This window comes from Dasypus novemcinctus, chromosome 1 (assembly GCF_030445035.2).
Source record: "Dasypus novemcinctus isolate mDasNov1 chromosome 1, mDasNov1.1.hap2, whole genome shotgun sequence".
NCBI lineage: Eukaryota > Metazoa > Chordata > Mammalia > Cingulata > Dasypodidae > Dasypus > Dasypus novemcinctus.
This window is the reverse complement of record NC_080673.1, coordinates 168,751,561-168,765,921: the sequence shown is the minus strand read 5'-3', so window position 1 is coordinate 168,765,921 and position 14,361 is coordinate 168,751,561. Positions and strand designations below refer to the sequence as shown.

Below are 14,361 nucleotides of genomic sequence, written 5' to 3'. Positions count from 1 at the left end.
ATAGTATGAATCTATTTGTATTAAAGGTAAATATAAATAAATCTAGAGACAAAATTAGATTAGTGGTTACATAGGGCTGGGGAAGGAGAGTGGAATTGAGAGGTCACTGCTAAGAGTTACCCGGCTTTTCCTTTTGGAGTGATGCAAATGTTCTAAAATTGATTGTGGCAATGAATGCACAACTCTGATTATACTGAGAGAAACTACACACATGTCAAATGGATTGTATGGGGTGTGAAAACATCTCAATAAAGTTGCTTTTTTTTTAAAAAAAAAAAAGGTCTATTTACAACAGGTTCATACCCACAGGAATGGATTAAATTTAACATGTTTTTCTGGGGTACATAAGTTTTAAATCACTCCCTCTTTTCTTTCTCTCTCATTCTCTCTTTCCTCTACTTGGATTTCGAGTTGACCTAGCACCACTAATTTTTTAAAACAGTGTTTTCCCCTTGCTCTGCCACCTCTGAAATAAGCTATCCACGCACGTGGTTTTGTTTCTGGCCCCTCCATTCTGTTCCACAAGTGTTTTTATCCTGATCCTCCCACTTTGTTCTCTTCCAAGATGTTCTTGATCCTCTGAAGGTCTAATTTTGGACTCCTGGCTGTCGTCTCCCGGATTCCAGCACCCTCCACGGTGCCTGGCGCACAGTTGGAACTCAGGGTATAGCTGCTGGGTGACTGCTGTGACCTCGGGGCCTCTCAGAGGTCGTGGTGAGGACGTTCTCCCGCGGCGGGTCCCACCAGCACCCCCACCCAGCCCCAGGCCGGCCCGGTCCTCCCCTGAGCCAGGGGGCTTGCTAGAGCCGGCTCGCCCCGCCCGGGCCGCCTCCGCCCCAGCCTCCCGCGCAGGGCGGAAGGGCGTTCTCCTCTCCTCCCCGCGGGTACTGGCGCGGGGATGGCGGCGGCGGCGGCGGCTCCCGGGGCCAGCGGCCCTGGCCTGGACCCCCGGCTGGAGGAGGAGGCCCACCGGTGGCTCCAACGCGACAAGGTGAGGGGCGGCAGGGGGCTGGGAAGCCCCCGAGGAGGCCCCGGGTCCTCGGCCCTTCCCCCGGGCGCCGGCGCCGCCTTTCCTGCACCCAGGGCCCGGGCTTCCTCCACGCGCTCCCCGCCCCTTCCCTCGGGCGCGGCGGGCTCCTCGGAGGCGGCCCGGCCCGGAGGCCCCTGGCAGGTTCTGAGTTTGTCCGGGAAAGGTTGTCACAGGACCAAGCCAGCCCACTGCGCCGGCCCGGGCTGCACGGGGAGCGAGCGTGGCGGGTCTGCCGGGTCGAGGCGCGCACGAGCTCCTGTCACTCAGACCGCCGGCGCGTCCTCGGCAGTGGGCTGTACCTCCCCACGCACCGCAAAATCCCGCCTGTTCTTCCTCCTGGGGCCTTGGCAGACCCGCATTCCTGTCCGCCTGGGCTCAGTAGCCTTCGTCAGCATTCTGACTTTGCCAAGAAGATGGCCACAGCACTTTCAGCTTTTCTCCTCTTCACTCTCTTTGGGTGCTGGAGCAAAGAGTTTAAGCTGGGACCCAGCACCGGACATCACTCCCTCTCTCCTTTCTAACTTCAGTCTCGTCCTCCTGAAATGAGGCAGCCGGCCCTGCTCCTCCCTCAATGCCGGATCTTTCAATTCTCTGCCCACTGTAAATGAAATGTCTGCAGATCCGGTTTCCAGGATGTTACTAGCTACTCCTTGGGTGGTTCTTCCTTTCCCAACAAAGACAGCCTTGTGATTGTTAATGAAAGGAAAATGTTTCCATTTCTGATACCTTGCTGTTTGTAGATTTTTTTTAAAACTCAGGCTTGGTTATTCCATATGCATTATTCCATAAAACTTTTTCTTTCAAGAAGTAAACACCTGACTTCTCCAGAATGTGGCATCTGTATATAGAGAGTACCTCCTGTTGGTAGAGGTGAGGGGATAGTCTTTTTATTTTTCAATTTTTTACCATTCCTCTTGCTCTTTCCTGATTTGTTCTCTGGCTTGAGGCAGGCACCTGGAGGGGAAGAAGCCGCTTCACTCCTGCTGCCTCTTCCTCGGATGAGCTCAGGGGACTCCGGTGGGCTTCCCACTCGCTAAAGCATTGCAGCTCCCCTCCCCCCACCCACATGCCTCCCCTGATTGTCCCAAGGTTGGAGAGGCGCCTGGGAGGTGCTTGCCCTCCTGCCAGCCCCGGCAGACCGCTCTGCCTTCATCTCCGCTCTGTTCTCTGCTGTCGGTTTTGGTAACTTCCAAGGCTGGTTCTGACCTGTTCACTTTTTTCTTCTTGTCTGTCTCCTTTGATATCTCTTAGTTTACTTGGTCTTTTATAGATATTGAAGGTCAATCAATTATCTAATCTACACTATAAATGAGAGACTCGCTAGATATTGGATGTGATCTTGAGGTCTGTAGTGTTTTCTCACTCACTCAGCAAATATTTATGGAGCTGCTTTTTTATACGAGGTAGGAGCCCTTCCTTGGGGGCACCTGACAAACCAGGGAGAAAGTCTGGGCACTTTGCTGGGTGTCTGTTTCTTTTAACCGAAAAGGTGGGGTTTTATTTGTTTCCTCTTGGATCTGAGCAATCTGAAAGTGTGGGCTTAATTCCAGAAAGCCAAGGTTTTATTGCACTCACTAGCATTCGAAGGTTTAATTATGTGGCCACAGCTTGCTTGCCTGAGAGTTCATCTAATTGGAGGATGATTGTAAGCTAGTAATAAAATACTTTATTGTTTCCCTGAATTCTTCAATCTGATATGCAATGTATGTGATTGTCATTTTTCTCTAAAAATTTTCTTTTAACTGTTGTACAAAGAAAACAGGGAATATATAATGATCTTGAATCATGATACTGTATATTTGAAGCAGTTAATATAGTAGAAAGGGCATTAAGTTCATGCTTGTCAGTTTAAGTAAATCTTTCAGTCGCTGGAGATGGCTTCCTCATCTGTAAAATGGATTTTTTGTTACTTGCCTGCCTCTTGGAATTGTTGCAAGATTACGATTTGACCAGGTGTGTGAAAGCATTGTACAAAGTACAGAACACTACAAAATAAAGGTTTGGGTTTAATTTAAATAATCTCATCATTCTCTGGGAAGGTTTGAGGACCTTCGGGAAGAAAAGTGACATTTGATTACAACTAAGTGCCAAGCAAGAAAAAACATTTTACATATAGTTCAATCCTCAAAACCACCATGTAAGGGAAATTCTAGGTTGTTCCCATGTTACTGATGAGGGAATTAAGACTTTGAAAAGCTAAATAATTTACCCAAACTCATGGGGTCAGTAAGTGGTGAAGCAGGGATTCCATTCTGGGTATTCTCAGATCCAGTGCTTGTTCCATTCCTCTAAAACTGCTTGCCATGATAAGAATGAAAATACTTACATTTTATTGCCCCAAAAACTGACTTCATACTTCAAAGTTCAGAAGTATCAGGACATTGAAAAGGCAATATATATGTTAATTTTTCTGTGTTAGAATTATTGTGAGTGTTTTTGTGTGTGTATTTCAAAGTTTTCATTCTCTGATTTACCTGATGGCATCTGGTATTCCATTTCTGTTTTGCAGAATCCTTTAACCTTAGAATCAGTAAAACGCTTAGTTACAGAAGGTAAGAAAGAAGAACTGCAAAAATGTTTTGGGGCCCAAATGGAGTTTGGGACAGCAGGACTTCGAGCTGCTATGGGACCCGGAATTTCTCACATGAATGACTTGACCATCATTCAGACTACACAGGTACCACCTTTTTTTTTTTAATCAGCACCTTTTTTTTTTTAAGGAAGTACTGGAGATTAAACCCAGGACCTTATGTGGGAGGCAGGCTCTTGACTCACTCCCAAAGTTTATTTTATAATTCATAGATACTCTCAATGTATTACCAGATCCCTTTTGTAGTTGATGGAATCTAATTTATCTTAACTCTTGATAAATCATATGGTCCTGCTTAGGTACTCCCTTAGGCACAGGGAGTCATCACCATTTATTCTAAAAAGTCAGGCTTGTGCAGTTGGTTGAAACAACACTTATTTCAAAACTCATCCAGTCATGCAAGTGGCTGAGACTCAAGCAACTGAGTTCCCCTTTACCATATGGTGGACTTGGGTTTTATCCCTGGGACCTCCTGGTTAAAAAAGAAAAAGGCATCCCAAACCTGTGCAGAGAGGCACAGGCCCCTGCTTGGTAAAGCAACACACCAGAAAGATGTGACCAGATAGGAGAAAAAAAAATTCATGCGGTTATCATCATTCATTCATTCATTTTAAAAGATTTATTGAGTGCCTACTACGTGCCAGGCATTGGAGATATCATAATGACTAAGACATATTACCTTATGGAGCTTTCATTCCAGTGCAAGTCTACCTTCTAAGCTGACTGACTTCTATAGCCTTGTAATTTTTGCCATGGTTGTATAAATAAATAAAAGTGCTGAAAAGGCTTTCTGTCAGAATCACCAAGTGCCTATTCTGCTAATTTTTTTTCTTTCATAGTCAAGATTTTGATGGTTATTTTGAAGATCAGCACACAGATACTATGAACAGTTTGTACACAGTTCTTAAAAATACAAAAATCTAAAAAGCTATGTAGTTGTAATTCTCTTCTAAAGTTATTCCAGTGTCTTTCTGGCTTAAAATTTGGAAACAGATTTTCCTTAAGAGAAGGAAGATATTAAATACCAATATCTTCAAATTTTCATTAGCTGTTACTGATTCACGATTGAATATCATACATGTTGCATCAAATTTCTAATTTTTCACAGCCTATATCAAATGTATTTGGAAAACTGAACTTTCATGATCAAAGATGTTATAGAGTACACACAGATCTGACAGGGAGAGTCCAGATGAAGGAGTGGTTTTCTTAAACAATTTTACTAAAAAAACAAAAACATGAGAATAGTAATAATTTAAACTGTTGAAGACATGAAGTGCATGACTGTGGCTGCAAATTGCCATTTAGTATGTGGCGTATTATGGAATATACCAACAGCTTCCCTCCCCACCCCACAAACTCTGGAATGTTAAGTTGACATCCAAGACAATCAAAGCCTCCCATAATTCAATATCCCACAATTTTCTGGTTGTACCAAAAAATAAACAACAAGCAAATGATTTCACTTCTTAAAAAGAGAACATTTACACTTAAAAAATGGGATGAGGTAGGATTCCAATCTTAAAATGTTTCTAGAGCTCCTGAAAAGCTTGCATTTACAAAATAGTTGATGCAGCTATTCCTCTGGATTCTTCAAGAAAGGAGATGTAGGGACCACTAAGATGTGGCCTACGATATTAATCACATTTCTTTCACTTTGGCGTCATCAGTGTCTGGACTCTCCTCCCTTTTTAAGTTTCTACATTTTCTGCAGGTAAATGTTTTAGTTTCTTAATTAGCCTCATCAACCTGTTTTCTCCTTGTTCCCCTTTTCCCTTTCAGTTGCACTTTTTTGTCTGAAGATTTATCCTTTCCTGCTGCCTTTCATGGCTTTGTTTAAACTTTCACAGAGGCATGTTTAGCTGACAACCTCACACATACAACCCTTACACTAAATCATCTTTAACCACACCTGTGTTCAAACCCCTTCACTATTCACGTGTCTGAAACTGGGCAAGTCCTTGGTACAGCTGATCTGCGGTTAGGGATAATAGGTATGAAATATCTAGCGCAGTGCTTGTTACGTATAGACAGTAAAGAAGAAAAGAAGAGCTGCTGTTTTCTCATATATAACATGGATGAAAATATACATACTCTTTGAATCTGTGGGTTATTTTTAGGGATTTTGCAGATACCTGGAAAAACAGTTCAGTGACCTGAAGCAGAGAGGCGTGGTGATCAGCTTTGATGCTCGTGCTCATCCGTCAAGTGGAGGCAGCAGCAGAAGGTATTTAAGCATTTAGGAAATGATTCTTTATAGTATATCTTGTGATTTTACTTATTTTTTTATTTATTTATTTTTATTTATTTCTCTCCCCTTCCCCCCCAACCCCGGTTGTCTGTTCTCTGTGTCTATTTGTTGCGTCTTCTTTGTCCGCGGCATGAGAATCTGTGTTTCTTTTAGTTGCGTCACCTTGTATGTCAGCTCTCCGTGTGTGCGGCACCATTCCTGGGCAGGCTGCACTTTCTTTCGTGCTGGGCAGCTCTCCTTATGGGGTGCACTCCTTGCGCGGGGGACACCCCTGCGTGGCAGGGCACTCCTTGCGCACATCAGCACTGCGCATGGGCCAGCTGCACACGGGTCAAGGAGGCCCGGGGTTTGAACCGTGGACCTCCCATGAGGTAGACGGACGCCCTAACCACTGGGCCAAGTCTGCCGCCAACTTATTTTTTTTTTAAACTTTTTATTTTGAAATTATTTCAAACTTAGAGGACAGTTGCAGAAATTATACAAAACCCATACAGGGAACCACAGCATACTCTCCACTCAGATACCTAGATTCACCAACCTTAATGTTTTTCCATATTTGCCCTGCCATTCTATCTATCCATTCATCATTTCATCTGTCTGTCCATCAGGCCCTCCTTCCATTCATCCATCTAGTCATCTTGTCTGTCTGTCCATCCCACCATCCATCATCTGTCTATCCATCCGTCTGTCTCTCCATCCCTCCACCCATCATTTAGCTATCTGCCTATTTTCTAAAGATTTGAGAGGTTATATATATCATGTTCCCTAAACACTTAATATTTTCATGTATATTTCCTAAAACACATGATTTGATTTTTTAAATAAAATTTTGACGTATCATTTATACATGAACATACATAAACAATAAGTGTGTAGTGAAAGTTGTGAACTTATAAAACAAACATGCATATCATCGTACAGGGCTCCCAGATATCACCCATGATTTTATTTTTAATCACCATTTCAATAGCTTGACTATTAAAATATATTTGTTAGTTACATTGACTAACTATGAAAATGAGAGGTAAGTGGTTTTCAACTTTTTCAAATTCTGTTTTTTTATTTGAGTTCAGGGAATAAAATTATTTAGATGATTTAGAATTCAATACCCATCTAAATGAAGAAATTTTCAAGGTAGTAGCTGTCTCTCACTTTCTTTTACTTTTTTTTTTTTTCCTGCTGCTGTGCATAAGCCTCAGGATCCTCCTCCCACTCCAAGCTGCCATCTTATAATTTCTAAACCAGTGGGACTCGCTCTTACATAGCCATAGGTGTATGATGGTGGTGAGGATAATGATAATATTAGGAGCAGTCATTTGTGTGCTGTTGATGGACCAGGCACTTAGAGATTTACTCATTTAACCCTAACAACAACCTGTAAGGTAAGGGATGTGCTATGATTTCTTTGCCCAGAGATCACAAAGTTAGAGGAGGAGCTATGATTTAATCACAAAGATGCTGGCTCTGGGGATCAGCAGACTGTCTCTAACAGGCCAGATGGTAAATACCTCATATTTTGTGGGCCACATAGTCTCTGTCACCACTACTCAACTCTGCTGTTACAGTGCAATAACAACCCTAGACATGATGTCAATGAGTGGGCATGACTGTGTTCCAGTAAAACTTTATTTACAAAATAGGCAGCAGGCTGAATTTGGCCCCTCCTCTTACCTGTTAAGTGATCCTTTTTTTTTTTTAACAGTTATTGCCCTATTATATTGAACATTTTTTATCATTCCAGAGCATGTCTTAGTCATTTCTTATGTTGTAAGAACGTGCAGATATTTAATATCAATGAAAAGTCTCATTAACTTTATAGAGTACTGTATGAGTTTATAGAGTCCCAATCTTTTCCCCTCGGGAACTTCTACTCTAAGAGGAAGTATTGTTGGGAACAAATATCTCCAATCAGCCCCCAGATTGAACTCAGGGATGGCATCCAAAGTGGTTTTTGTCTTAGCTTTGCAGGCTCAAAATGTGTTCTCTGTCAGTAAACCAGGAGAGAAGCTGTGGCTCTTGGGGATTGATGTACATAAGCTATATTCACAAGAGAGTGGTGTAGTATAAATCAGAATGAGAATCCTATCCGTTTGTTCCTTTACGGTGAGAAATTTCGCTGTTCAAAATACATGCTCTTCCTGACATAGGGACGTGTCGAATCCTCTGGCCAGAACAGGCACAGTGTATATATATTACTGGCTCTTCCTGTTTAGCTTCCAGATTTCTTCATTTTACACCATCTACCCTGCTTCTGGTTGACACATCTTTTGGGTATGTTGACATCATCAGTTAAGATGCAGATTCTTCTTGCTCTGCCTTTGGAGCATGTCCATTCCTTAAAATGGCTGGTGTTATTGATTTTATTTAAGCTTATGGTCCTAGTCCCAGAGTTTGATGGGATGGACTGGAGTGGAGCTTGTGCTCATTTATATCACCTATAATGTGGTAAGATATTTAGAGATCAGAACATCAATATTACACCAGGACGTGGTAAAATATTAATGAGGGGCAAATGGAATCTTCCTGAAGAGTTGGAAAGTACGGTAGTTGTAGAACTATAAGGAAATGTTTATTAGTTCTTTTTATCTTCAAATTTTAAATTTCTGATGGGGAATGTAAACAACTTAAACATATGCAGAGAAGATGAATATTTTCCTGTGCACATTTGTAACTTAGCTCATATATATGTTAAATATATATAAAATATATATATTGTACATATATCATATTTACATGTTGAGTGCCTCCTTTGCCAGTTTTAAGAGAGTGCCTTTATTAAAGTCAGCCTAAAGACATAATAAATATTTCATGAGGGTAAAAGTGACTTTTGTGCCTTCTACTGAATGCAACTGGATTTTTTTCACTTTTTAATTAAAATCATTTTGAAGGATTTTATTATTTTATGACTTTCCCATATTTAGAGACTTTTTAAAAATGTCAAAAACATTTTTATATTACCATTGATCTTAGGAATTTTGGCCACTTGAGTTGTTAAAGTGCAGAGATCTCTTTGTACCCACATCAGCTCCTGGAATAGTGTTCTATGGAGCCGTTGCCCAAGTAATATCTGGGGAGAGAAAGAATGATCTGGTGGTTTTTTCCTGTAATGATATAGCATTGTTCATTGGAAGTATATTGCTCATTTATTTGTGGTTAAGTATTTTACCTCAAGCATGAAGAAAGATTGGATGGTATGCTTTGTGTTTTACCTTAGACCGATGCTGTGGAAGCTGAGAAACATCAAAAACTTGTCATATATTTTAAGGACTTACAGTCTGATTGGAGCCAAGATGTATATACGTTGTCCCTGGGTTCCTGGTGATTTTATATAAGATAATATGTAATCATTGCTTGTCTAGTCTGCAGGGTATATGGTAGATTGTGATAGTGGAGACTTGGCTTCTCAGCCGCAGCACTGTTCACATGTGACTTTGTACCAGCCTTGATAATTCCTTGCTGTGCGAGGCTGTCCCGTGCATCTAGGGTATTTATTAGCATTCCTGGCCTCTACCCACAAGATGCTGGTAGCCCTCTCCCCCTATAGCCTCAGTATGAAACTAAAAATGTCTCTAGACATGTCACCCAGGGGGTACAGAATGCACCCTGCCTAAGGCCCACTAAGAGAGACGGGAGATTTGGGTACAGGCTTGACTCAGCTGCTGAGTGCTGGACATGGGTCAGGTCACCTGGCTTTCCTCGGCCTTAGTCAGCTTTCTGTAAGACAAAGGAGTGGAAGGAGATGATGCTTAAGGTTGCTGCAGCTTTCATGTTCTAGGCCAAGGAAAATACTTCATAATAAACGTTGGTCTTGATCTTTGTGCCGTATGCAGCCTGAAGAAGCGTTCAGGCATTTGTTTCCTTCTTTACCATCACCTGCTGTCCTGACCGCTCACTGTCCTCTCCCATGTCACTCTGCATTTCCAGGTTCGCCCGGCTTGCTGCAACCACGTTTATCAGTCAGGGGATTCCTGTGTACCTCTTTTCTGATATAACTCCAACGCCCTTTGTGGTAAGTAACCATATCCTTTTATAATTTCCTGTCACCTGATTAGGGACTAGACATGGCTCGTTTTAACAGTACTTAGTGTTATTGGGATTTGGGTATTTGAATGACTAAAGAGCTCCTTGGCGTTTAGCAGACGTTCTCTTTTTCCAGGACTGTTTCTCCCATATCCTAGTGATTCAACTTTTGATTCATCAGAACTGACTTTTTAAAAATACACTTTCTCTTTTGCTTGCATTCTAAAGGTATTTTTAGCAAGCTAGCAAGCTTTTGTTTTGTTTTTTAATTTGGTTTTGCAGTTCTTTTTTTCCCCCTGAAATTAGCACAGTTAGGATACTTCTTGGGTCTAAATCTGAAATTAATTCAAACCTTTTCATGTCATGAATACCTTTGAGAAGTTGGTGTGCCAGCTTTTTTTGTTGTTGTTCTGGATCACTTATCTTTTTATTAAGATATAATTCATATATTGTAAATTCACCCTTTCACATATATAATTCAATGGTGTTTAGTATACTCACAAAGCAACTATTACTGTCATCTAATTCCAGAACATTTTCATCACCCCAAAAGAAACCCCATTCTCATTAGCAAACACTCCCATTTTGTTCCTCTCATTCCCCAGCCCCCGGCAATCACTAATAAGACTTTTATTAAATCTGAAGAAACGGTCAATAATACTGTGAGAGCTGTTGCATTTAAATAGAACTTTTAAAGAGTTGGGTAAGATGCTGAGAATATATATTTTTAGAAATTAAGCCAAAAACACGATTCTAATGCAGTTAACTAACATCAAGCAAAAATAGGACAGTATAACTATAGGAGAAGTAAGTTGCCCTAGTTTTATGTTTGCTGTCTCCAGTGCACTGACGGGTAGCTGCAGCACCTTGTAGAACATAACTCATCCAGTAGACACTCAATGTCACATTAAGTTCAAGTATCAAAGCTTAGTTCAAGTTTCACTATTACAAATTATAATATCTTCAGCCCTGTAATTGTGTTCTATACTAGATAAGTTCTTATTTTTTAAATCAGACACATGAATTAACTTAATGTGTCCTAAACGTTTTCTAACACAGTGGAGTGGTTCTCTTCTTTTCTTTGCCCAACACCCCTGAGGGATGTGACAGACTCCTAAGAGGACAAATGATTGCGGTGATTCTTGGTGGGAGGATAGAGAGAGACAGATGGCTAAAATCTCAGATTGCCTATGCATGGTAAATCTAATATGCCTCTAGAGGGGGAATATGACAACCCCCACATCCCCCATTTTGGGAAGTCTTATAAAGATGGAGGTGAGTGGAAATATAAGGGAAGCATATTTATTCCTGGAGTGGAACCTAAATGAGCAAGGTATAAGAACACTCCATCTCTTCAACTTTTTTCTCAACCTGTTCCTTACAAGCAAGTATACAGAAAGAAGAGGAGAAGGGAATCGTGGAGGATAAGCTGCAGCCAAGAGCTCCTGTCCTCAACAGAAGGCTTCAAAGAATGTGAAATGGAGGATTAGGCAATCTGTTTGTTTGAAGACTTTCCCAGCTCTACCAAGTAAAAGACAGAGTGAAAAGGCAGCACCTAGAAAAACACTCACCTTTCTTATTTGGGTATACCTCCTGGAATTTTGAGCATCTAGTTAGTTCAAGGGTAATAAGATTATACTGCTTAGGTATGGCTCAAAATATTGAATGATACGTTATATTTAATATTATGTTTTTTAAAAGAGTTCATTCAAATAAACATTATATAATAGACATTCTAAGCATATCTAATTTTTTTGTTTAAAAATGTTTGGTCTTATTACCTACTCTTTTTCAGCCCTATACAGTATCCCATTTGAAACTTTGTGCTGGAATCATGATAACTGCCTCTCATAATCCAAAACAGGATAATGGTTATAAGGTATTTTACTTTTTTTCCTTCTGTATAAATCTTACACTTTTACCGCTTGGGGACATAGGTAACTGAGGTTTTTCCCATTAACCCTGACATCTTCTGGATGTATCACTGCCTTCTCTAGGTCTATTGGGACAATGGAGCTCAGATCATCTCTCCTCATGATAAAGGGATTTCTAAAGCTATTGAAGAAAATCTTGAGCCATGGCCTAATGCTTGGGATGATTCTTTAATTGATGGCAGTTCACTTCTTCATGACCCAAGTGCTTCCATCTACAAGGACTACTTTGAAGACCTTAAGAAATATTGTTTTCATAGGTAAATGGTTTGTATCTTCCCTCACCTCAAATGAATTAAATTAATTTTATTCAGCCAAATTCCATCAGTTTCATTACATCTCTCTTTTAAATTGGTGTATAGACTGCAGCTGCAACTGATTTTAGTGGCTGTAGGTTAGGGGTTGGTAAATATTTCTTAAAGGGCCAGATAGTAAATATTTTTGTCTTTGCCAGCCAGACTCTCACAGCTACTCAATTTTGCCACTGTAGCATAAAAGGCAGCCATAGATAATACATAAATGAGTGAAGGCAAGTGTGGCTGCATTTAAAAAATCTTTGCTTATAAAATCAGGTGGTCAGCCCACAGGCATGTTTTGCTGACCCTTCCTGTATATTCATATATATGTCTGTGTGTGCATGTGCATGAAAAGAATCATGCTGAAAGGTATCAAATATGAAACACTGGCATTTTCCTCATGTCTTTCTACAATTTTTTTCTGTCCATCTGAAAGCATATTTATGTACAATGTATGTCACACATATACAGAGAAGTATAGTATCTATAGTTTTTTTCTGTGCCTTTCTCCCCCAGTTAATTTGTGTTAGATACCTTTCTCTATAAGCCCCTATTGGAACTGACTCATTCATTTTAATCCCTCTGCACCTATTTATTAAAGCCAGTGACACAGACAATGCATCCAAGTGACAGTAAGAAGCAGACTAGCTGAATGGCATTGTTGACCTTCTCTAATAATCTGGAAGTCCCCTCACTCTTTATTGTCCTCCTTGCAATTGATTAACTGATTAAACAAAAGAAATTTCTAAGCGGTCTCTAATATTGTATTTGTTAGGTCACTTGGGAGTGGCAGCTTCTATGTAGAATATAGAACACAAACTCCATCTAAAGGGAACGACCATACTTGGTGCTAGCTGAGTGTTGCATTGTGGGAATGTGGGTCCAGAATTGGCTAATGACATGATATTTTTTCCTCCATGAGAAACTGAAGACCTAGATTTTGTACGTGAAATCTCCTGATTTCTGAATGTTGAGAACCAGTTTTTTTTTAATGTGTGTAGTATAAACAGAACACAATCTGTGAACCTTCACTCTGTCCCTCTGATTTGACCCCAAAGACCAAGGGAGTTTCCAGTTTTCTCCTACTCCAAGTAGCACTGGATTAAGCATTCTTATGCACAATTCCTTGATTACTTGACTGTATATGTCCATAGGATAAATTTCTGGCAGCAGAATTGTATATGCATTTACAAAGTTGATAGCAGTAAACAAATTGCTCTTTAAAAATGTTACACCAGTTGATGTTCCTGCCAACAGTATATGATAACAGTATATGAGCCACACATTTTTACCTAGACTGGGTATTATCAAACTTTATAATTTTTACCAATTATCTAGATGACAGTAATATTGAAAATTTTTGAAAATGTTTATCTGTCATTTCATTTATGGCTTCTGGGTTTTACATCATACTTAGGAAGAGTTAATCTACTTTAAGATTACCAAAAAAAAAAAAAATTCCCCTTGTTCTTTCCTAGAATTTCATGTTTATATCTTGTATGTTTAAATCTTTGAGTCACTGATAATTTTTAATTTTGTATAAAGCATGAAGTAAGAAACCAGATTAGGTTTTTCTCCCCAAAGGGTTTGCATAAAAATCATAAATTGAAAAATAATCTTTTTTTGACTGATTGGAAATGCCACCTTTATCAAACAATTTCTGACATTAATTGAGTGCTTATTAATATCAGATAATTATAGTCCTGTTACATTGTACTAATTAAATTAACTTCATTTTAATCCTTACAGTCATACTGAGGGTAGTTTCTGGTGTATTGCCATTTTATAGATGAGAAAACTGAGACACAGAGAGGTTAAGTAAATAATCAGTAGTTGCATAGCTTGGAAATGGCAGACCCCAGGATTCAGATTCATGTAACCTGTGTCTGGAACATACTCATTTACCTCTGTGCTTCTGATACACATTTCCCATTTGAAAATAGATCTCCTTCTGGACTATTCTGTTCCTTTAATTTGCCTTTCTTTTTTTCAACTCTAGTAATAATTACTGTAGGTTTATAATGCATTTTATTATTCCTAGATAAGTTTCTCACATGCCTCTTTCTCCAGGTGTACTTTGTTTTAAAGGGTATGCTTGTTTTTGTTCTTAGAGAAAAACTTGTTCATTTATTGAGTTCCAAAGAAATGAGGAAAAAACCAAGATTCTAGCAATCAGAGCATTGGAATTTTTAAAAGCTTTTTGTTTACCTTTGTGCAATTTTTACTCTTAATTTGATGTATAT

At 40.0% G+C, this 14,361-nt stretch overlaps 1 protein-coding gene across 2 annotated transcripts in view; it reads left to right on the top strand.

The window, feature by feature from the left end:
* The first annotated feature begins 558 nt into the window (after window positions 1-558).
* Window positions 559-14,361, top strand: part of PGM2 (phosphoglucomutase 2) — a 33,856-nt gene continuing 20,053 nt past the window's right edge. The window contains exons 1-6 of one of the 2 annotated variants that reach the window (XM_058299782.2): window positions 559-991; window positions 3,540-3,707; window positions 5,741-5,847; window positions 9,796-9,880; window positions 11,687-11,770; window positions 11,889-12,082. In XM_058299782.2, coding sequence (XP_058155765.1) covers window positions 899-991; window positions 3,540-3,707; window positions 5,741-5,847; window positions 9,796-9,880; window positions 11,687-11,770; window positions 11,889-12,082 — 731 coding nt within the window. In that variant the 5' untranslated portion in view covers window positions 559-898. Of the gene's footprint in view, window positions 992-1,122; window positions 1,901-3,539; window positions 3,708-5,740; window positions 5,848-9,795; window positions 9,881-11,686; window positions 11,771-11,888; window positions 12,083-14,361 lie in introns of those variants that run through there. The other variant, XM_071217067.1, reaches the window with a different exon arrangement.